The sequence below is a fragment of the Manihot esculenta genome, chromosome 3, assembly GCF_001659605.2.
Source record: "Manihot esculenta cultivar AM560-2 chromosome 3, M.esculenta_v8, whole genome shotgun sequence".
Lineage (NCBI taxonomy): Eukaryota > Viridiplantae > Streptophyta > Magnoliopsida > Malpighiales > Euphorbiaceae > Manihot > Manihot esculenta.
Genome location: NC_035163.2, coordinates 14,828,507 through 14,853,093, shown reverse-complemented (window position 1 = coordinate 14,853,093; position 24,587 = coordinate 14,828,507). Strand labels below are relative to the sequence as shown.

Here is a 24,587-nt window from a genome sequence, read left to right as displayed (position 1 = left end):
ACTGACCGAACTAAAATGGTACTTAAAAAACAATATTATATATATTTTTTAAATAATTTTAATAATATTATAATTATATAATTTCAATAATATATTTTATATTTTCAACATGATCTTATAATTTACATTATTAATTATATAAGGAGTACAAGTTAGTCGGTCATCTTATAATTTACAAAGCATTTGTGGTATTTTCGTTAATCTAGACAACAAAACAAAACAATTTTGTAACAATGCTTTCAGTTTTAAACACATCTAACCAATAATTTACAAACAAATTGAATTCCCACAAGCATGAAGCATTAGCTCTCTCAACGCAAGATCAACTTTATGCTAAAAAAGATGCTTTTGAATTTAAAAATAAACCATGTTTCTCATAATCAATAATTTCTCAACCTCTGTTCTACTAGATTAACCCACCAAAAAGGATTATCACTACAATTATTTGCGGTAGCAAACAGATTCCAAATAACAAAAAATGACAACAATAAATCCTGCAAACTTTTGGAATAACTTCATCGTGCAGCTTGTGCCTGTGCATGTTCTAAAAGTTGACCGACTAATTTGTAAGTACGGCCCGATATTGCCTTGGTGTGATCTATCAACTGTTCATACCTGAATTGAGGGAAATTTTCAAATTGCATTTTAGTCGTTAAGAAAAATAAAGAAAAGAAATCAACACACATAGATATAGAGTGCAAAAGAATTATAACAGGAAAAGATAAGAGCAAGATAGAAGGCACTGAAAAATACTAGACCAACACAAGTGCTATTATTTATGAATCTATCTATAATCTTGCACATTGGGCTGATTAGGCTCCATGATAACAGTTCCTGATTGTGAATCAATCTTAGCATCAAGCTTTGAGTTTCTAATAAGATTTACAATCCATCTCTCGGCCTCCTCATAATTCAGGTTCAATTTCTCAGCAAGGACTCTGCATTTGAACAGTTAATTTCATTTAGCAAAATAAAGGAAAGGAACTGTAAAATTGTTCCAATTCCCTAACCCATTGTTTGGCATGATTTATTTTGCAATAGAAGAATTTAAATAAATTCTTACATTTTAAATGAAAATTTTTAAGTTATAAAGAACTGAATTTCTTTCTTTTCAATCAAGAAAATTAAAATCAATTAAATTGAATAAAATTCTTGATTCCAAAAGCAAAACTTCACTAAAAGCATCCAGTATGCACTTACCCCATGTTAATACATTGATGTATACGACAATAAGTCTCAAAGATAAATAGGCGAGCATTTTCAAGGAACTCATCTCTCATAGGCACAGTAGAAAAGTTGATGTCTTCAACTCGTTTTCCTAGGAATGGATCATTTAAAATCACCTATAATGTAGCAACAAGATATATAACATACAAAAATGACTCAGCTCAGAAAAACTAACGATTACATCTACTTTTATAAAGTCTTTGAATTGGGGTCGTCTACTTTTGTTGACCATGAATGCAGTTGATAGGTACCTCAAAAGATGTTAATACGTTGATGTATACGGCAATAAGTCTCAAAGATAAATAGGCGAGCATTTTCAAGGAACTCATCTCTCATAGGCACAGTAGAAAAGTTGTTGTCTTCAACTCGTTTTCCAAGGAATGGATCATTTAAAATCACCTATAATGTAGCAACAAGATATATAACATACAAAAATGACTCAGCTCAGAAAAACTAACGATTACATCTACTTTTATAAAGTCTTTGAATTGGGGTCGTCTCCTTTTGTTGACCATGAATGCAGTTGATAGGTATCTCAAAAGATGGGGACCATTCGTTTGAATGGCATTGAGATACCAGAAAAAAATTATAGAAAATATATAAGAAATTAAGTATAATAAACAGCAAAAGATTTAAACGATACATAAAAATAAATATTATGTGGTGTTGCTCAACATCACACTACTGCATGGTTTGACGTATAGGACAGCTTAAATAATCTCCACTAATATCTCTTCCACCATAAATAAGGAAAAAAAAAAGAAGCTAAGATCCAGCAAAAAATTTTTTGAAAAATTTATCAATTATCATACAACATATCAGAGCAGTAAAGTTAAACATGCATGGAATCCATAATTGCATTTCGGGAATATCCAGTAAGTACACTGCATGCTGCCAGTCAGATCATATATAGTAAAAGCTTGACAATTTATAAAAACTACTCTTGAAATAACAATTGACCAAGTGGTCAAAAAACCAGAAGACCAGTCCATAAAAAGCTAAAGACACTCAAGAAATTGTTTAAGAGATGAATCAAGTCAGAGAAATTCAACAAATGCTAAAACATAGAGAAAAGAAAAAGATAAATCATGCTTGTCCTGATTAAACAAATCAATAATCTGTGTTCTTCCATTGTCATGATTGAAAAAGATGAAAAGACTCCAATGCATCAACCATATTCGACTTTGTATCTGATTTAATGGTGACGAGAAACTCTGAAACGTAAAACCACAGCCACTGAGCATATCAATTCCAAAACAACAAAAATAGTAAATCATGATACAGGGAAAAGTAGATACAATAAAACCACCTTTGAATCAATTATTTCTTTCAACCTATTAAGTTCTTCAAGAGCAATATCCCAGTTTTGCATCAATATCTCAGCTACCAACTTCCCCCACAGTGCACTCAGACTCCTTTCACTGTTAGTGCACAAGGCCCTGTATTGATACAGGTAGTCAGCTACACCAGAGTAGTTTCCACATTCAAACTGAAATTTGGCATACTGATATAGTGCCTCAATCTGCTTTGGACCAATCTGATAATAAAGCATTACCACCATTTCATGAGTGCATTCTAGAGAGTAAGAATAACTATATATCTTAACCAACAAACCCTAACGCCATTTCATGAGTGCATTCTCAAGAGTAAGATAACCAAATCTCTTAACCAACAAACCCCTCCCAAAAAAAAGGAGCAGTAGGAGGGGGGATTTAGGAAGAAAAGAATTACTTGAAGGTAACGTCCAAGAACTTCTGTGATGAAATTATGCAAGAGACTTATCAATAGCAACACCAATGCGCAATCATTGGATGATTTGTATCTGATTATGACTTTGGAATGCATAGAAGCTATATCACTATGACACAAGTTGAAGAAAAAGTGGAATTCAGCCAAAATTAAAAGCTTTGACAAGTCACTTATATTGAAAAATTGAGTCTTTCAATACAGAAGCATGGGAGCTTTTGGATTCAGCAATTTCTTTTGAACTCAACAATAACACCACATCATTTCATCCCAATAAATATGATGCTTGAATTAGCATAACACTTCAAAAATGCCAGTTACATAGCACACTTCAAAAACTCAAACAAGATTAAACCAAAGTAGGTTTAGGAGCAAGAAACGACACCCATACCAATTCTACATTACATTACAATCACCCATTACTAAAGCATAAATTGAAATAGCAAACCCGAAAGCGGTCATTAAGCATCTGAAGATTGTACTGTTTGTCCGCTCACAACTCCTGCATGGCATTCGCATTCTGCAAAAACGCCACAAGAGGGGCCGCCCCCTCCTCTAGGACCTTCAATCTCGCTACGACTTCCGCTCTCCTCTCAATCATATCTAACAAAAACCCACCCAAACACATCACATAAGCATCATATATAGAGCGCCCAAGGTCAGAAAAGATGAAATTTGTAGTTACCTTGAGGGACGTCTTCAGTGTGGTAGAGGCTCTTGTGGATATCCATGGCGTAATCGACCATGTTAGTTTTGCTCAAGAGCTCGATTTTGGACTTGAAGATATGTTCCTCTGGGTATAGTTGTCGTTCTTGGAGAAACTACAAGAGAGGGAACACTAGGTTCCCGTCTGGATTTGGTGCAATTCTCAGAGCTAGATCGTAAGTAGCCATTGTTGCTCTAGGGTGGTGCTGATGTTCGTATTTCCTCCGTATTGAAGGTGGGGAAAGGAGAGAGATAGAATTAGGGCTTTTTAGATAGTCATGTAGTTGGTTGGAGCCAATATAAAAGCCTTCCCTTCTGCTTTATATATTTTTTTTCTTCTTCCGTCTACACCACCTAGCTAATCTTACTGTACTTTTTCTGCACGCTACTCTTTCTCTACTCTCCTTCCCGCCGCTTCTTCATTAGGGTTTTTCCTCTCCATTCTTCTTCCTCCTGATGGACCCAATCACATTTCTCTTAGCAGTGTTGCTCATATTAGCCTTGTGTCATTTTCCTCCATGTCATGTTGCATTTACCTATTGAGGAGGGACCTGAAGAGGTCCCCTCATTTCCTTCCTAACAAAGTCAGCTCCCCTCCTCTGCTTTCTGTCACCGTCAGCTCCCCTCCTTCCCAACAGGGCTCCTCTGAGTTAACACCATTAACTAACAGGTAGGAGGACTTCTCAGTGAGCCCTGAGTTAACACCCATAGTGTTAAATCAGCCTAAGGTTCCTTTTATGTTCAGCCCTAATCGAAACCCTCCTGAAGCTCCAAGAGAGAAAATTTATTGCCAAAATGCTTCCTCATCTTCCTTTCCTCCACAGCCACGGCCTGAAGAGTGTGCTTTTTCTTCACAACACCCATGTACGTTGGGATATCTCTTCAGTTTGCATGATAGGATGCTTTGGTCATGAAGGGAATGGAGGTTTATTTGTAAAGAGGTTTATTTTGTACCAGGGAAATGAGGTTTATTTTGTACAAGGGGAATGGGGTTTTATGGTCCTCAATTCGATGAATTTGTATTGTTGTGTTTTTCATGTATAGAAGAAATTTTTTGTGTAATTGATAATATGTTTCTTAAAGGAATGGGGGGTTTATTTTGTATCAGGGGAATGAAGTTTATTTTGTACCAGGGAAATGAGGTTTATTTTGCACCAGAAGCTCCCTTAGTTGAGGCTGGGACTCACTATAAAACCTCATACTCCTGGGTTATAAACCCCATTTCCCTGGTACAAAATAAACCTCATTCCCCAGGTACAAAATAAACCCCCATTCCCTTAAGAAACATATTATCCATTACATAAAAAAGTTCTTCTATACATGAAAAACACAAAAATACAAATTTATCAGATTGATGACCATAAAACCCCATTCCCTTGGTACAAAATAAACCCCATTTCCCTAGTACAAAATAAATCTCATTCCCCTGGTACAAAATAAACCCCCATTCCCTTCTTGACCAAAGCATCCTATCATGCAAACTGAAGAGATATCCCAATGTCCATGGGTGTTGTGAAGAATAAGCACACTCTTCAGGCCACAGCTATGGAGGAAAGGAAGATGAGGAAGCATCTTGGCAATAAATTTTCTCTCTTGGAGCTTCAGGAGGGCTTCGATCAGGGCTGAACATAAAAGGAACCTTAGGCTGATTTAACACCATGGGTGTTAACTCAGGGCTCACTGAGAAGCCCTCCTACCTGTTAGTTAATGGTGTTAACTCAGAGGAGCCCTGTTGAAAAGGAGGGGAGCTGACGGTGACAGGAAGGAGAGGAGGGGAGCTGACTTTGTTGGGAAGGAAATGAGGGGACCTCTTCAGGTCCCTCCTCAACAGGTAAATGCAACATGATATGGAGGAAAATAACACGAAGGCTAATATGAGCAACACTGCTAAGAGAAATGTGATTGGGTCCATCAGGAGGACGAAGAAGAAGAAAGGGAGAGGAAAAACTTTAACGAAGAAGCAGCGGAAAGGAGAGTAGAGAAAGAGTAGCGTGTAGAAGAAGTAGAGTAAGATTAGCTAGGTGGTGTAGACGGAAGAAGAAAAGAAAGAAATATAAAGTAGCTGGATATAGTGCCTCAATCTGCTTTGGACCAATCTGACAATGAAGCATTACCACCATTTCATGAGTGCATTCTTGAGAGTAAGAATAACTATATATCTTAACCAACAAACCCTAACGCCATTTCATGAGTGCATTCTCAAGAGTAAGATAACCAAATCTCTTAACCAACAAACCCCTCCCAAAAAAAGTAACATTAGGAGGGGGGATTTAGGAAGAAAAGAATTACTTGAAGGTAACGTCCAAGAACTTTTGTGATGAAATTATGCAAGAGACTTATCAATAGCAACACCAATGTGCAATTATTGGATGATTTGGATCTGATAATGACTTTGGAATGCATAGAAGCTATATCACTATGACACAAGTTGAAGAAAAAGTGGAATTCAGCTAAAATTAAAAGCTTTGACAAGCCACTTATATTGAGAAATTGACTCTTTCAATACAGAAGCAAGGGAGCTTTTGGATTCAGCAATTTCTTTTGAACTCAACAATAACACCACATCATTTCATCCCAATAAATATGACGCCTGAATTAGCATAACACTTCAATTACAATAATGCCAGTTGCATAGTACACTTCAAAAACTCAAACAAGATTAAACCAAAGTAGGTTTAGGAGCAAGAAACGACACCCATACCAATTCTACATTACATTACAATCACCCATTACTAAAGCATAAATTGAAATAGCAAACCCGAAAGCGGTCATTAAGCATCTGAAGATTGTACTGTTTGTCCGCTCGCAACTCCTGCACGTGCCTTTGCATTCTGCAAACATGCCACAAGAGGGGCCGCCCCCTCCTCTAGGGCCTTCAATCTCGCTACGACTTCTGCTCTCCTCTCAATCATATCTAACAAAAACCCAACCAAACACATCACATACGCATCATGTATAGAGCGCCCAAGGTCAGAAAAGATGAAATTTGTAGTTACCTTGAGGGACGTCTTCAGTGTGGTAGAGGCTCTTGTGGATATCCATGGCGTAATCGACCATGTTAGTTTTGCTCAAGAGCTCGATTTTGGACTTGAAGATATGTTCCTCTAGGTATAACTGTCGTTCTTGGATAAACTCCAAGAGAGGGAACACCAGGTGCCTGTCTAGATTCGGTGCAATTCTCGGAGTTAGATCGTAAGTAGCCATTATTGCTCTGGGGTGGTGCTGATGTTCGTATTTCCTCCGTATTGAAGGTGGGGAAAGGAGAGAGATAGAATTAGGGTTTTTTAGGTAGTCATGTAGTTGGTTGGAGCCAATATAAAAGCCATCCCTTCTACTTTATATTTTTTTCTTTTTTTCTTCCGTCTACACCACCTAACTAATCTTACTTTACTTCTTCTACACGCTACTCTTTCTCTATTCTCCTTCCCGCTGCTTCTTCGTTAGGGTTTTTCCTCTCCCTTTCTTCTTCTTCTTCCTTTTGATGGACCCAATTACATTTCTCTTAGCAGTGTTGCTCATATTAGCCTTCGTGTCATTTTCCTCCATATCATGTTGCATTTACCTGTTGAGGAGGGACCTGAAGAGGTCCCCTCATTTCCTTCCCAACAAAGTCAGCTTTCCTCCTGTCCTTCCTGTCACCGTCAGCTCCCCTCCTTCTCAACAGGGCTCCTCTGAGTTAATACCATTAACAAACAGGTAGGAGGGCTTCTCAGTGAACTCTGAGTTAACACCCATGGTGTTAAATCAACCTAAGGTTCCTTTTATGTTCAGCCCTGATCGAAGCCCTCCTGAAGCTCCAAGAGAGAAAATTTATTGCCAAGGTGCTTCCTCATCTTCCTTAGTCGTGGTATGAAGGGTGTGCTTCTTCTTCACAATGCCCATGGACGTTGGGATATCTCTTCAGTTTGCATGATAGGATGCTTTGGTCATGAAGGGAATGGAGGTTTATTCGTAAAGAGGTTTATTTTGTACCAGGAAAATGGGGTTTATTCTGTACCAGGGGAATGGGGTTTTATGGTCCTCAATCTGATGAATTTGTATTTTTTTGTTTTTCATGTATAGAAGAACTTTTTGGTTTAATGGATAATATGTTTCTTAAGGGATTGAGATTTATTTTGTATCAAGGGAATGAGGTTTATTTTGTACCAGGGAAATAGGGTTTATTTTATACCAGAAGTTCCATTGGTTGAGGCTGGGGCTCACCATAAAACCTCATATTCCTGTTACAAAATAAACCCCATTTCCCTGGTACAAAATAAACTCAATTCCCCATGTGCAAAATAAACCCTCATTCCCTTAAGAAACATATTATCCATTATATAAAAAAGTTCTTCTATACATGAAAAACACAAAAATACAAATTCATCAGATTGAGGACCATAAAACCTCATTCCCCTGGTACAAAATAAACCTAATTTCCCTGGTACAAAATAAATCTCATTCCCCTGGTACAAAATAAACCCCCATTCCCTTCATAACCAAAGCATTCTATCATGCAAACTGAAGAGATATCCCAACGTCCATGGGTGTTGTGAAGAAGAAGCATACTCTTCAGGCTACGGCTGTGGAGGAAAGAAAGATGAGGAAGCACCTTGGCAATAAATTTTCTCTCTTGGAGCTTCAGGAGAGCTTCGATCAGGGCTGAACATAAAAGAAACCTTATGCTGATTTAACACCTGCCCTGCTGCCTGTTAGTTAATGGTGTTAACTCAGAGAAGCCCTGTTGAGAAGGAGGGGAGCTAATGGTGACAGGAAGGAGAGGAGGGGAGCTGACTTTGTTGGGAAGGAAATGAGGGGACCTCTTCAGGTCCCTCCTCAATAGGTAAATGCAACATGATATGGAGGAAAATGACACGAAGGCTAATATGAGCAACAATGCTAAGAGAAATGTGATTGGGTCTATCAGGAGGAAGAAGAAGAAGAAGAAAGGGAGAAGAAAAACCCTAACGAAGAAGCGGCGGGAGGGAGAGTAGAGAAAGAGCAGCGTGTAAAAGAAGTAAAGTAGGACTAGCTAGGTGGTGTAGACGGAAGAAGAAAAAAAAGAAATATAAAGTAGCTCGATATAGTGCCTCAATCTGCTTTGGACCAATCTGACAATGAAGCATTACCACCATTTCATGAGTGCATTCTTGAGAGTAAGAATAACGATATATCTTAACCAACAAACCCTAACGCCATTTCATGAGTGCATTCTCAAGAGTAAGATAACCAAATCTCTTAACCAACAAACCCCTCCCAAAAAAAGTAGAAGTAGGAGGGGGATTTAGGATGAAAAAAATTACTTGAAGGTAACGTCCAAGAACTTCTGTGATGAAATTATGCAAGAGACTTATCAATAGCAACACCAATGTGCAATCATTGGATGATTTGGATCTGATAATGACTTTGGAATGCATAGAAGCTATATCACTATGACACAAGTTGAAGAAAAAGTGGAATTCAGCTAAAATTAAAAGCTTTGACAATCCACTTATATTGAGAAATTGAGTCTTTCAATACAGAAGCAAGGGAGCTTTTGGATTGAGCAATTTCTTTTGAACTCAACAATAACACCACATCATTTCATCCCAATAAATATGACGCCTGAATTAGCATAACACTTCAATTACAATAATGCCAGTTGCATAGCACACTTCAAAAACTCAAACAAGATTAAACCAAAGTAGGTTTAGGAGCAAGAAATGACACCCATATCAATTCTACATTACATTACAATCACCCATTACTAAAGCATAAATAGCAATTGCAAACCTGGAAGCGGTCATTAAGCATCTGAAGACAGTACTGTTTGTCCGCTCGCAACTCCTGCACGGCGTTTGCATTCTGCAAAAATGCCACAAGAGGGGCCGCCCCCTCCTCTAGGGCCTTCAATCTCGCTACGACTTCAGCTCTCCTCTCAATCATATCTAACAAAAACCCAACCAAACAAATCACATATGCATCATGTATAGAGCGCCCAAGGTCAGAAAAGATAAAATTTGTAGTTACCTTGAGGGACGTCTTCAGTGTGGTAGAGGCTCTTGTGGATATCCATGGCATAATCGACCATGTTAGTTTTGCTCAAGAGCTCGATTTTAGACTTGAAGATCTGTTCCTCTAGGTATAGCTGTCGTTCTTGGAGAAACTCCAAGAGAGGGAGCACCAGGTGCCTGTTCAGATTCTGTGCAATTCGCGCCACTAATTCCCGCTAAATTTAGCGACGATTTAATAATAACGACTAATTTTTGGTCGTTGAGCTTTTTATTAAATAAAAATACTATTTTATTCATGTAGTAGCAGAATGGTAGCTGATTGGTTGCTATATAGCAACCAAAAATTTTGGTCGCTAATTTTGGTCGCAATTTCACAGTTTTTTTTGTAGTGTAAGTAGCCATTGTTGCTTTGGGGTGGTGCTGATGTTCGTATTTCTTCCGTATTGAAGGTGGGGAAAGGAGAGAGATAGAATTAGGGTTTTTTAGGTAGTCATGTAGTTGGTTGGAGCCAATATAAAAGTCATCCCTTCTAAATTTTAGATAAATTACAAGGGTAATTTATTAAGGATAATTTATATGAATTTGTATTTGACAAAACCCCGTCACTTATTAAATATTTTAATAAAATAGTTCTTAATTAACAATTTAAAAATATTTTTTTATTAAAAATCATAATAATTTTAGTGGTTAATTAAGAATTATTTTATTAAAAAAGTTAATGAGTGACGTGGATTTTGTCAAACACAGATTCATGTAAATTACGCTTAATAAATTTCCCTTGTAATTTATATAATTTATCTAAAATTTAGAAGGGATGTTTTTATTTATTATTTTAATAACTGAAAATTGATAAATTATTGTTTTAATTTTTAAAAATCAGTGAATTTATGATTTTTATATATTATTATTATTTATTTATTACCATTATAAATAATTTTAATTTTTAAAATATAAAAAGTGATATTATATAAGTATGAAAATCAATGTAAAAGCCATCCCTTCTAAATTTTGGATAAAAATGGCAACTATGAAAGCATTAGAAAATTTTTTTCTATGTTTTAAGTTTTAAGGTTTTGGGATTTATTTGTATTATTGTTTTTTTCTAATTAAATGAGGGTAATTAAGTTTTTTTTTTCCATAATAACTAATGGAAGAATAGTGGCTAAATAGAGGATGTCCTTGCTAATTAATGGAATTAAATTATAAGAATTTTTTTAATATAATTTTAAAATATAGTAATATTTTAATTAATCAAATTAAATTTCATGATAATTTACCTAATATAATATTAATATATGTACCCTTAAATGCGATAGGGATATAATTTAAAAAAATTATATATTTACAAAGAAAATTATTATTTACTCTTTACACTAAAAAAAACTCATTGGTCAACCAATTTTAATTAATTTTAATCTTTGATAACTAAAATTTTCAAACATCAATTTATATCAAGATATTTTATAATAATTTTATATTAAATAATTTCTCTTACTGTATAAAATCTTAATTTCTAAATTTCTTAAACGCGAATTTATATCATATATTTTATAATAGTCTCATATTAAATATTTTTTAATTATATTAAAATAAGAAATTTTTGATATAATTAACAAATTATTTTTTAAAAATTTATATAATTTTTTTAAAATATATTATAATTAATAGATGTATATTAAATTACTTATAGAGAAAATATTTAATACGATATTACTATAAAATGTGAAATAATTGAATTTAAATATCATCTGGTTAATAAAATAGTTATTCTATTAAAATTTATTATTGGACTATAATAATGTAGTATTTTAAATTAAGAGTTGAAATTTGAAAAACTGTATTATTATAAAATTTTAACCGAATAATTATTTTACTAACAAAATAAAACTTTATGAGCTAATAATTATTTCACATTTTACAGCAATATTGTATTATATAATTTTTTCTATTATGTTAATATTAGTATAAGTATTTGTGTTTTTTCCATATACCAACCAATTGTAATATATTCAATAAAAATATATAAAAATTTTGGAAGATAATTTATTAATTTGTATCAAAATTATTTATTTTAGTATAATTGAGAAAAAAAAATTAGTATAAGACCATTATAAAATATTTTGATAGAAAATGGTTTTTAAGAAATTTAGGAATTAAAGTTTCCGGATTTATATAGTAGAGAAATTATTTAATATAAAATTATTATAAAATATTTTGATATAAATTGGTATTTAAGGAATACATTAACGAAGGATTCAAGGTTAATTAAAATCGAGTAGAGAATTTTTTATATTTTATGGACCAGATAGTAATTTTACGCCCAAATTGTATACCATACTGTGATTATATCACATTCTAAAACTCTGAGATAAGAATGGGGCACTATTTGTCATTTTTCAAAGTTAGAGTAAATAGGTTTTAAAAGAGGTGCTAACTTAATTTTAACGAGTTAGCTTAATCATGGCTGTATGACATAGACTCTTAAAGTTAAATTGAAATATGATTAAAAGTTTAGTAGGTTAAAGAATTGTTTTAGAAAGTTAATAAGTTAAATTAAATCCTAACCTTCGAAATAAAGTAATAATATATCCTAGCCCTCCATTTGTCTTTCAAATAGACTTAAAAATATGAATAAACTAAAAACAAAAGTTGTCTTCAACCTTACCTAAGCTTGGCTCCATAGAAAAACAAGGTGAGCTTTCTTCATTTTCCATCAAATTTATGCCAATTTCTCCATGAAATCCAAAACTTTGTCCAATCAAATTCTTTCCTAAGACAAACAACTAAAAGAAGAGTCATAGATTGAAAGTTTTCAAGTTCTAAAAGTTAAGGTTCCAAGTTGTCTTAATTTGGAAGTCAAAAGCAATCGAAAAAAAATTAAGGAAACTCCACCCTTTCATGTATTAATTTAATATGCAAAGCTAGTTTTAATATTCAATCCTTTGCTAAAATTGAAATTGACATAGATGAAAGAACTTCAAAGGAAAAGGAAGTGGCTAATGAGTAAAAGTGGTGAACTAAATAACTTTGTTGAAAAGATTTGGTCTAATGGTGTTTTTTGATTTTAGAGGCTGGAAATATTATTTTGAATGTTTAAATGAGTTAAATGAATGATGGAAGGTTTTTTAAAAAATAGGTAAGCATGGAGATTTTGATTTAAACTTGGCAAATTGAAACTCTAATTCGACAATTTATATTTAAAAAGCTGTAATTTATTATGTATTTGTTCAAATGAAGTACAATATTTATAAGATGCTTGAAAATTTGAGATAAAATCGGGCAGAATGCAGCCTAATTGAAAACAAATTGCAAAGAGTTAACATGCTTGCGTTTTCGGTAAAGGTTACACATATGTTAGGTTTATACACGTATTAACTTGTTAATCTAAATTTTTGTACACTAGGAGGGAAGTATAAATAATCTTTATATGTCTTATTGGAACTCAAAATTTTTATTTTGAATTTATTTGATGTACCATTGAAAATGCTAAGGCATTAGAACCGTGTATTAAATTTTTATGTTACTAATAGAGAGTACCTTACGGCATGAAGTTGCAAAGAGATATTTTGATAAGTTTGCTTAAACTGGCATGAAATAGATACAGAATTATACATATACATATTGAGTTAATCTAATATATGATATTAAATGTATTTAGTCCTAATAAACTCATTGAGTCGAAGTATATGATATTAAATGTATTTAGTCCTAATAAACTCATTGAGTCGAAGTTGGTATAAAAGTACGACATGTGATATATAAAATTTCACAATACTAAAAGCTATGGGTTAACTTGGTAAACTTTGAAAAAAAATCGAGGTAAATTTGAAATTTATTTGTATTTTTATACTAAATTACTTAAATGCCCTTAGAAATATATATATATATATATATATATATAATTATATTCCCTTTTTTTCTAAAGAAATATATTTCTCTTCAAAAGTTTTCCTGTTCTTTCCTTTCTCATCATTTCCCCTGTACAATTTCTCTTTATTTCCCTTCCATTATCAAAGTGCCCAAAATGAATTCCCACAAGCATGAAGCATGAAGCATTAGCTCTCAACGCGAGATCAACTTTAACCTTCACATATGCTAAAAAAGATGCTTTTGAATTTAAAAATAAACCATGTTTCTCATAATCAATAATTTCTTAACCTCTGCTCTACTAGATTAACCCACCAAAAAGGATTATCACTACAATTATCTGCGGCAGCAAACAAATTCCAAATAACAAAAAATGACAACAATAAATCCCACAAACTTCAAGAATAACTTCATCGTACAGCTTGTGCCTGTGCATGTTCTAAAAGTTGACCGACTAACTTGTAAGTACGCCCCGATATTGCCTTGGTGTGATCTATCAACTGTTCATACCTGAATTGAGGGAAATTTCCAAATTGCATTTTAGTCGTTAAGAAAAATAAAGAAAAGAAATCAACACATAGATATAGAGTGCAAAAGAATTATAACAGGAAAAGATAAGAGCAAGATAGAAGGCACTGAAAAATACTAGACCAACACAAGTGCTATTATTTATGAATCTATCTATAATCTTACACATTGGGCTGATTAGGCTCCATGATAACAGTTCCTGATTGTGAATCAATCTTAGCATCAAGCTTTGAGTTTCTAATAAGATTTACAATCCATCTTTCGGCCTCCTCATAATTCAGGTTCAATTTCTCAGCAAGGACTCTGCATTTGAACAGTTAATTTCATTTAGCAAAATAAAGGAAAGGAACTGTAAAATTGTTCCAATTCCCTAACCCATTGTTTGGCATGATTTATTTTGCAATAAAAGAATTTAAATAAATTCTTACATTTTAAATGAAAATTTTTAAGTTAAAAAGAACTGAATTTCTTTCTTTTCAATCAAGAAAATTAAAATCAATTAAATTGAATAAAATTCTTGATTCCAAAAGCAAGACTTCACTAAAAGCATCCAGTATGCACTTACCCCATGTTAATACGTTGATGTATACGGCAATAAGTCTCAAAGATAAATAGGCGAGCATTTTCAAGGAACTCATCTCTCATCGGCACGGTAGAAAAGTTGCTGTCTTCAACTCGTTTTCCAAGGAATGGATCATTTAAAATCACCTATAATGTAGCAACAAGAAATATAACATACAAAAATGACTCAGCTCAGAAGAACTAACGATTACATCTACCAGTAACACAAGCTACAACCTCGCACACTCCCTCACCCTCAAAGCCCCCCCCTGCCCTGCCCCCAATCCACATTAAAAGAATTTGGGAAAAAAATCAGAAGTGAAAAAAAGAAGAGGACCAAACAGGAAAAAAAAAAAGGCTTTTTGCTAAGAAACCATGCTATTGCAATGTCACTGTGATGCCAACCATGTCGTCTCATTCACCAGTCCCATTCACATGCCCAAAACTTTTTTTTAGAAAAAAAAAAAAGGTAAAGATAGAGAGAGAAAGTAAAGGTCATCTGGGAAAAGTGGCAGCCTTTCAGTGAGGATAATAACTTAAATGTTTTTGTTAGCCAAACAATCACATTAGGATATAGAAAGCTTACCTCTTCACACTCTCTCATCTTCTTTTGTGCCCCATCAAAATCATAATTAACGTACACACATGCTAAAAACTCTGTGATGGGATCTTTATATGATTGCTGCTCTTGCTGTAGCACTTTTATGAAGTCTTTGAATTGGGGTCGTCTCCTTTTGTTGACAATAAATGCAGTTGATAGGTACCTCAAAAGATGAGGAGCATTGGTTTGAATGGCATTGAGATACCTGAAAATATATAAGAAATGAAGTATAATAAACAGCAAAAGATTTAAATGATACATAAAATTAAATATTATGCGGTCTTGCTCAACATCACACTGCTGCATGGTTTGAAGCATAGGACAGCTTAAATAATCTCCACTAATATCTCTTCCACCATAGATAAGGCCAAAAAAAGAAAAGCTAAGATCCAGCAAAAAAAATTTAAAAAAATTTATCAATTATCATACAACATATCAGAGCAGTAAAGTTAGACGTGCACAGAATCCATAATTGCATTTTGGGAATATCCATTAAGTACACTGCATGCTGCCAGTCAGATCATATATAGTAAAAGCTTGACAATTTATAAAAACTACTCTTGAAATGTCAATTGGCCAAGTGGTCAAAAAACCAGAAGACCAGTCCATAAAAAGCTAAAGACACTCAAGAAATTGTTTAATAGATGAAACAAGTCAGAGAAATTCAACAAATGCTAAAACACAGAGAAAAGAAAAAGATAAATCATACTTGTCCTGATTAAACAAATCAATAATCTGTGTTCTTCCATTGTCATGATTGAAAAAGATGAAAAGACTCCAATGCATCAACCATATTCGACTTTGCATCTGATTCAATGGTGACGAGAAACTCTGAAACGTAAAATCACAGCCAGTGAACATATCAATTCCAAAACAACAAAAATAGTAAATCATCATACAGGGAAAAGTAGATACAATAAAACCACCTTTGAATCAATTATTTCTTTCAACCTATTAAGTTCTTCAAGAGCAATATCCCAGTTTTGCATCAATATCTCAGCTGCCAACTTCCCCCACAGTGCACTCAGACTCCTTTCACTGTTAGTGCACAAGGCCCTGTATTGATACAGGTAGTCAGCTGCACCAGAGTAGTTTCCACATTCAAACTGAAATTTGGCATACTGATATAGTGCCTCAATCTGCTTTGGACCAATCTGATAATGAAGCATTACCACCATTTTAATGAGTGCATTCTGGAGAGTAAGAATAACTATATATCTTAACCAACAAACCCTAACGCTATTTCATGAGTGCATTCTCAAGAGTAAGATAACCAAATCTCTTAACCAACAAACCCCTCCCAAAAAAAGTAGCAGTAGGAGGGGGGATTTAGGAAGAAAAGAATTACTTGAAGGTAACGTTCAAGAACTTCTGTGATGAAATTATGCAAGAGACTTATCAATAGCAACACCAATGTGCAATCATTGGATGATTTGGATCTGGTAATGACTTTGGAATGCATAGAAGCTATATCACTATGACACAAGTTGAAGAAAAAGTGGAATTCAGCTAAAATTAAAAGCTTTGACAATACACTTATATTGAAAAATTGAGTCTTTCAATACAGAAGCAAGGGAGCTTTTGAATTCAGCAATTTCTTTTGAACTCAACAATAACACCACATCATTTCATCCCAATAAATATGACGCCTGAATTAGCATAACACTTCAATTACAATAATGCCAGTTGCATAGCACACTTCAAAAACTCAAACAAGATTAAACCAAAGTAGGTTTAGGAGCAAGAAACGACACCCATACCAATTCTACATTACATTACAATCACCCGTTACTAAAGCATAAATTGCAATTGCAAACCTGGAAGCGGTCATTAAGCATCTGAAGATTGTACTGTTTGTCCGCTCGCAACTCCTGCACGGCGTTCACATTCTGCAAAAACGCCACAAGAGGGGCTGCCCCCTCCTCTAGGGCCTTCAATCTCGCTACGACTTCAGCTCTCCTCTCAATCATATCTAACAAAAACCCAACCAAACACATCACATACGCATCATGTATAGAGCGCCCAAGGTCAGAAAGGATGAAATTTGTAGTTACCTTGAGGGACGTCTTCAGTGTGGTAGAGGCTCTTGTGGATATCCATGGCGTAATCGACCATGTTAGTTTTGCTCAAGAGCTCGATTTTGGACTTGAAGATCTGTTCCTCTGGGTATAGCTGTCGTTCTTGGAGAAACTCCAAGAGAGGGAACACCAGGTGCCTGTCCAGATTCGGTGCAATTCTCGGAGTTAGATCGTAAGTAGCCATTGTTGCTCTGGGGTGGTGCTGATATTCGTATTTCCTGCGAATTGAAGGTGGGGAAAGGAGAGTGATAGAATTAGGGTTTTTTAGGCAGTCATGTAGTTGGTTGTAGGGATGTAAACGGGTAGGGTACCCGCAAAATTGAGAGCACCCAAACCCAAATCCGATTATATATAAAATTCCCAAACTCATCCCAAACCCGTTTAGTATTTTAATTTTACAACCCATACCCGATCCAAATCCGTTTAACAATACCCGCACACTACCCGAACACAACCGAACCCGATTTTTTTTAATTCAATTCAATGACAAAAAATTTAAAGATTTGGATATTATAACCCAAATAACAAACCTGAATTAGAAAATTTAAATATATTAAAACAAAATAAATATATTACAAATTGATCATAACACAACCATTAATCAATTATCTATCCAACATAAAATTTTGAACAAATGAAATGTTCCAAAAATTCATTAAGCTACATTGATTGAACATAAAATATATTCAATTGGCCATTTCAATCTCCAATATCAAATTGTGCTTGAAAAGCTTCAAAAAAACAAATAGATTAGCAAATATCCTAAATATGAAAAACAATAACATGTATTAGCAAACAATACATAACCATAAGAACAAATAACATATAGTAACTTAATTAGCAAATAAATTTATTTAAGTCAATACATAACCACAAACTAAAATAACTACTCCAGTTCACCTAGTTAATTCTAAAGATTTGCTCAAAGATCCCTTTACTGAAGTCAACACACTCGTACTCATCAGAGAGAACGATAATATCAATAATTTAGCTCACAAATAAACTACCAACAGTTAAAACATAGATTGTAAATCAAGTCTGAGAACTTGCAATAATTTTCACTAAAACTATCAGTAGGATATGCACAATCCAGCAGTAGAAACATTGGAGAAATGCTCAATGACACGAACCAGGTGGATTACATAGATGGTACTTCGGCATTATAATCTCTTCACTACATCAAATATCATTCTGGTAAATTAACACATATTTTTCTTAAACAGCATGGGATCTGATAGTATTAACATATTTTAACAGCAACTAAAAAGATCTTGATTATCAGATTAAGAGTGACCAACTAGCAAATAATCATATTAATAATCAGATAATCAGATTAATAGTCCATAAATTCTAAAAATCTTTAATAGCAACCTTTAGTCCATACATCATATTAATAGCCCATAAATTCTAAAAATCAACAGTGTTAAAGTAACCAAATAGCAAATGATTAGATTTTTTAACAGTATCCAAATAATCAAATTAATAGTCCATAAATTCTAAAAATCTTTAATAGCAACTAAAAATTCTTTAACAACATGCACATAAAAGATCTTGATTATCAAAAAATTTGATTGCAAACCTGAAGAGAGTTCCAGTCAAAGGAGATGTCGCCGACGGCGATTGGGGAGAGGCAAGGCTTGTCTCCAGCGGTCGTCAGTGAAGTGGGGGAGAGAAGATTTGAACTCATATTTTTCAATCAAGTCTCCAGCAGACCAACACCACCATATTTTTCAAATTTGAACTGATATTTCACTTGCAAGCATAAAAAAATATTAGAATAGCTATAAAAAATTGTAAGAATCAATTCAATAATCAATAATAACAAGAAAAAAATATCTACCTTGAAATCATAATGTACACACAAGATGTGGATTGAATCATGCAAGAGACTAAGAATCATGACGATATCAGAGGCCAAAGGCTTTGGAGTGCAGCAGAAAGGGAATAATAATGAATAATGATATCAATTTGCTAGAAATATAAGTCTCAACTCTTTGATGTTGTATAGTACTACCTTGGAGAATTTTATTTTGAGAGAGGTAATGCAATAGAACTGGCTCCACCTTCAACTTTTGAAGCTGACCAAAAAAGGAATTCCAACACCGTTACAACAGGCAACTACAAGCATATGTCCAACTACACAGAACAGATAAAAAATGAAATTTCAATAATAAAATATGTATAGACTAAAGATTGATATACCCGGTCCGCAAGTTCAATCACAAAGAAATCCACAGGACCACCAACCAAGAAAGCATTTGGAAAAACAGGAAAGTGCTTTAAGAAGATTTCTAGTTTGTCATCTACACAGAACAAAGTATCATAAATAGGCAAATAACCATGAATTCATTGTTCAATGTTGAATTAATGCAAAGTAATTAAGGTTACCTAAGTTGTAAAAAAGTAAGGATCTTGAGAGTAGAAGAAACAGATCTTGTTGTGCCTGAATTAAATTGACAAATTACATTTTTCAATTATATCTGATTAAGGAAAATTTCACATGTTTGCTAGTGAATGATGGTTCCAAAGTTCTAAACATATTTTTAGTATATCGTAATGACAGCAGAGCTAAACCATTCAATAGTAACTTCCTGACCTGTAATGGAATTTTATTCAAGCGCTTAGGCTCTAGTGCAACTTCCTCAAGGAGATACTGAAACCGAAAAAACACAAAGATAAAAGTAACAGGCATTAGAAAACAACAAGAAAAAAATAACAAAATGTGTTTTAACAATGTATATCAACTTTTATGGGTCACTTCAACTTATTGAAAGGCCTCTTACCCGAAAGAGGCTTTGAAAATGCCGAGTGTTTGTTTGGATGTCAATCCTGAACAGATATCAAACAAAAAAAATTACCACATCTGGTGTAAAATACAAAATTTTAGTTTCCTCTATCTTGAAAGATATGTACACTACAGTATTAATCTGACAGCACAGAGTTGACACTATGAAAAGGTACATCTGGACTTCTCCCACCCCAAATCCCCTCTTCTACTTTTCTTGCCAGGTTGACCTCTTGGCCACATATATGACATTATCTGACCAAATGAGAAAGCTATTTGATTGGAGCACCAAGGTTATTAAGAAGAGTATGACTTGCCATCTCAGTTCAGCATTAGACCACTTAGAAATGCGCAGTTTGATACCCAGATATTCAACAAGCAGAGGGGAAAACAAAATACATTGATTTTTTTTACTCCAAGAAAAATGCTACAGATAGAAAGCTAAGAACAGTTAGATTTTGATCTGATTTATGACATGGAATTGATCTTACACGATGACCAGAACTTGATTCATCTTGAAAGAAGAGAAAATGAAAAGAGATGTAAAATAAACATTACTCAGAACCTTAAGATGGTCAACTTCAAAATGGAATCTTAAGGTGGTCAATTTCAAAACTAGTGCATTTCTTCCTTTTTTTTTTCAAATCCAGCCATAAGAAACTCAGTTTCATTCCTGATGCATAAGTAATGTCAAAGAGTGCAGCCAACACTTGGCGATATTCAATCAAAAGAAATAAAAAAAACTATTAAGCAGGTGCTAAAGCACAATCAATCTACGCAAGATTGCAGGCATTCATACCAGAAAACGTTTGTAGCACCTTGAACAAGAGCAGATGAATAACGTAGAAGTACTTCAGTACTATGAAGATGGGATTCAAATAGCTGCAGAAAGGTGCAAGTACTAATCAGGCAACATAGGACCTTGGAAAAGCGATCCAGAATTATCATTTACTACAGAATATCGATAGACAAAATAGATGACATTGGCATATTTTTAACAGAAAAATTCAAAATGAGGCTTGAAATCACATTCATAGAAGCAACCTTTCAAATAAAAATCTCGGCTTAAGATAATAGCCTTAAATCTGAACTACAAAGGCAGCGAATTATTCTGACCAGTTATCATGTGAAATAAATACAATGACTGAATGAGGGGAAAAGGTTTAAAGATGTGGTGAATAAATACAATGTTTGAATGAGGGAAAAAAGTTTAAAGAGGTGGTGAATAAATACAATGATTGAATGAGGGAAGAAAAGACAGTGGTGAATTCACTCTATAAAGACCATCTGTTCATTTTCCTAAAAAAACAATAACATGAGATTAACAGTTAATTAGAGCCCGAAATATGAAAGAGGACAAGGTTAAGAAATAAGACAGGACAATACTAGTACAAATAAACAAATATATATATATATATATATATATATATAAAATGGGCCCAGACCTTACTTAAACTTTGATTCAGTTGGATGAGTCAAGTACCTCAAAACATGATCATATACAGTACAAAATTAATGGTATTTCTGTCTACTTCCAAACTAAATACTGTATCCTAACTTGATTGCAATTAAACAGATCACAATAGAAGATTGTAATTAAACATATCAATTGGCATGCAGTCACTAATTAATTTATGTTTAATTATAATTATACTGTTGGCTATTTATTTTATTATAATTTCTATTAATTATAATTATAATTATAGTGTCGGCATGCAGTCACTAATTAATTTCTGTTTAATTATAATTATACTGTTGGCTATTTATTTCATTATAATTTCTGTTAATTATAATTATAATTATATTTATAATTACAGATCAATTGACAATTAATTTTTGTCTAATTTCCTAAATTATTCACATAATATTTCTGTCTAATTTCAACAATCAAGAGCACACAACTTCAACAATCAACACTTCAACAGCACACAACTTCAACAATCAAGAGTACACAAGCCAATAGATCAGCTAATGTAGACCCAATACAATCATGTTTTATTTTTTTTTTTAAATTATTTTTTATAAGTTAAAATATGTTCACTTCTATTTGTATTATTTCTTTGTCCCAATTCACCAACTTTTCCATACCTTTCTTGAACACCAAACAGTCTCACAGATTTATCTGTAACAGCAGTAGATAACAACTCGATCGTAAATTTCAAAGAATTATAGCTCATCATGTTACAGAATTGAGTTTCATATAAATCGACGAGGAAAAGTGTTCATGAAAGAACTCCGGCAACGATCAATAGCAAATCACAAATATTTACTTACCTTGTACAGTTTACTCAAGTTCAACTGTGAATGGCTGGAAGCGCGACACAGAGACTCGGAGAGGACTGAGGGCTGTGGAATAAGCACGACTGAGAGCAACGGCTGACGCCGACGGTGAATCAGTCCAGTCGAGAGGAGACTGGAGGCACAGGCGCGAGAATCTCGAGGCGAGATGCGTGCGTGGCTCTTCTCAGAAAGAGATCGGAGGCTGGACGGTGGATGGTGAAAGCGCCGCTGGAAGTGGATGGAGCTGAGGTGGAAGCGCCGCTCAGAGGCGAGGCACTTAAGGTGAGGGCGTTAGCGTTAGGGGTGAGCACAGAGATGAGAGATGAGAGATGGAGGAGGAGGAGCACTGGGTCTGGCGGCACGCACCGAAATTTGTTTTAGATTTAGGGCAGGGAAGGGAAGGGAAGGGAAATAGGGAATTAGGGAAATATTAAAACGACATAGTATAGGTGATTTCGGTTCGGTTCGGTTTAATCGAAATTTTTATGTCTAAAATTGAACCGAACCGAAATCACTGATTTTTTAAAAATTTCAAACTGAACCGAGCGGAAAAAAAACCGAACCAAATTTTTGAAATTAATCGGCTCGGTCGGTTATTTCGGTTTAAACCGAATACTGCTCACCCCTACAAAGCGCACAAGTGATAAATAAAAAAAATAAAAAGAAAAAAAAAACGTCACGAGCAGACTCTGTATTTTTAGTTTGTGAGATTACTGTTCCTATAACGGAATGCTTACCCGGTTAGAATATTCGTTGTTTGTCTTGGAGCATGAGAATGCGCTCCTATTAATACAGGGACGCGAGGGGAATTCCTTGAAGGTAGTACTCAAGGGATGGGGAAAAGGGAGATATCGCTAGCTGGGGAGGGAGAAGATTTATGGTCGTTGGGAAGAAAAAGGAGACGTCGCCGGTGTCGGGGCTGCCGGCAGTGAAGTGGGGGAGAGAGTCGATTGGGAATTATGGGAAGGGAAGCGAGGGAGAGAGACGCCGACAGAGAGAGGGAAGTGTATGAAGTGAAATGAAAAAAGAAAATTTAGGGATTATAACGGGTCAAATCCGAATCCGCTCAAATCCGTTTTGTAAAAATCCAAATCCGTCCTAATAGGATTTGGGCGGTTCGGGTACCCGTGAAAACCCGCCCGCTTGCCATCCCTAAGTATAGCTAATAGGGTTCGGGTAACGGGTATCCGATCATCTATTCCCGAACCCTGCTCGAATCTGAGACGGCTAAAATTTTTCAAACTCGAACTCGCCTAAATCCGTTTTGTAAAAACCCAAATCCGTCTTAATAGAGTTTGGGCGGATCGGGTACCCGCGAAAATCCGCCCGCCTGCTGACATCCCTAGTTGGTGGAGCGAATATAAAAGCCATCCCTTCTTAATTTTAGATAAATTACAAGGGAAATTTATTAAGGGTAATTTACATGAATCTTTGTTTGACAAAATTCACGTCACTCATGAACTTTTTTAATAAAATAGTACTTAATTAACCACTAAAATTTTTATGTTTTTTAATAAAAAAATATCATTTTAAGTAGTTAAAATTTTTTTTATAAAAAAATATTTTATTTATTATTTTAATAACTAAAATTTCATAAATTATTGTTTTAATTTTTAAAAATCAGTGAATTTATGATTTTTATTCATTTTTTTATTTATTACCATTATAAATAATTTTAATTTTTAAAATATAAAAATTGAATTATATATTTATAAAAATCAATCTAAGTTTTGGATAAAAATGGCAACTATGAAAGCATTAAGAAAAATTTTTCTATGTTTTAAGTTTTATTGATGGAGAAGGCCAACTTAGAGAATCAGTTGTGAGAGCGTGGTGGATTTTTTTGGTTCAATATCCCATATCAGTTGCATGGGCAATTTGATGTGGGTATACAAGAACTTGGACTTGATTATCCTGAGGAACTTATTGGAATCTCTTATATATCCTTACCTTCTTTTTAATCACAAAATTGCATTAACTCAAAATTACACCTAGTGACAACAGTTCTTTGAATGAGATTTTGTTATCATCTGCAACCTCTAGTTCAGTTCTGAACTGTCAGAGAAGGCAATTCTCTGTTGTTCTGTGTTTGTCCCTTTTATCGTTAACTCTTTGGGCTTTTTTCTGTTGGTATTTTCACCTTTTTAAATTTGGAATGCTAATTGATTTTTATTTACTGTTTTTCTTTAACACAGCGGGCAAATTATGATCTAGAGGAGGAAATTAGAAAAGCATCA

At 34.1% G+C, this 24,587-nt stretch overlaps 4 protein-coding genes across 4 annotated transcripts; all 4 read right to left on the bottom strand.

The window, feature by feature from the left end:
• Positions 1 to 332: 332 nt before the first annotated feature.
• LOC110607972 (eukaryotic translation initiation factor 3 subunit E-like) lies at positions 333 to 1,459 on the bottom strand. The gene is made up of 4 exons (XM_043955064.1): positions 1,403 to 1,459; positions 1,201 to 1,343; positions 801 to 938; positions 333 to 615 (listed from the first exon to the last, which is right to left on the bottom strand). The coding sequence occupies exons 1-4, from the start codon at positions 1,457 to 1,459 to the stop codon at positions 516 to 518; spliced, it is 438 nt and encodes a 145-aa protein (XP_043810999.1). The 3' UTR covers positions 333 to 515.
• Positions 1,460 to 1,479: 20 nt separating this feature from the next.
• Positions 1,480 to 9,748, bottom strand: LOC110607973 (eukaryotic translation initiation factor 3 subunit E). Its single transcript, XM_021747155.2, has 6 exons — positions 9,667 to 9,748; positions 9,430 to 9,584; positions 2,537 to 2,764; positions 2,320 to 2,441; positions 1,686 to 1,803; positions 1,480 to 1,626 (listed from the first exon to the last, which is right to left on the bottom strand). Exons 1-6 carry the CDS (start codon positions 9,725 to 9,727, stop codon positions 1,480 to 1,482), a joined length of 831 nt encoding a protein of 276 aa, XP_021602847.2. The 5' UTR covers positions 9,728 to 9,748.
• A 3,995-nt stretch (positions 9,749 to 13,743) lies between these two features.
• LOC110607974 (eukaryotic translation initiation factor 3 subunit E) lies at positions 13,744 to 18,924 on the bottom strand. Its single transcript, XM_043954772.1, has 9 exons — positions 18,865 to 18,924; positions 17,262 to 17,503; positions 17,025 to 17,179; positions 16,134 to 16,361; positions 15,917 to 16,038; positions 15,193 to 15,412; positions 14,611 to 14,753; positions 14,211 to 14,348; positions 13,744 to 14,027 (listed from the first exon to the last, which is right to left on the bottom strand). The coding sequence occupies exons 2-9, from the start codon at positions 17,467 to 17,469 to the stop codon at positions 13,928 to 13,930; spliced, it is 1,314 nt and encodes a 437-aa protein (XP_043810707.1). The 5' UTR covers positions 17,470 to 17,503; positions 18,865 to 18,924; the 3' UTR covers positions 13,744 to 13,927.
• A 32-nt stretch (positions 18,925 to 18,956) lies between these two features.
• Positions 18,957 to 22,632, bottom strand: LOC122723280 (the record flags this gene model as incomplete). Its single annotated transcript, XM_043955063.1, has 8 exons — positions 18,957 to 19,037; positions 19,300 to 19,363; positions 19,488 to 19,588; positions 19,674 to 19,728; positions 19,882 to 19,938; positions 20,069 to 20,114; positions 20,870 to 20,952; positions 22,345 to 22,632. Coding segments are annotated over 8 exons (750 nt in total), but the record flags the coding sequence as incomplete, so codon positions are not given.
• Between the last annotated feature and the right edge of the window lie 1,955 nt (positions 22,633 to 24,587).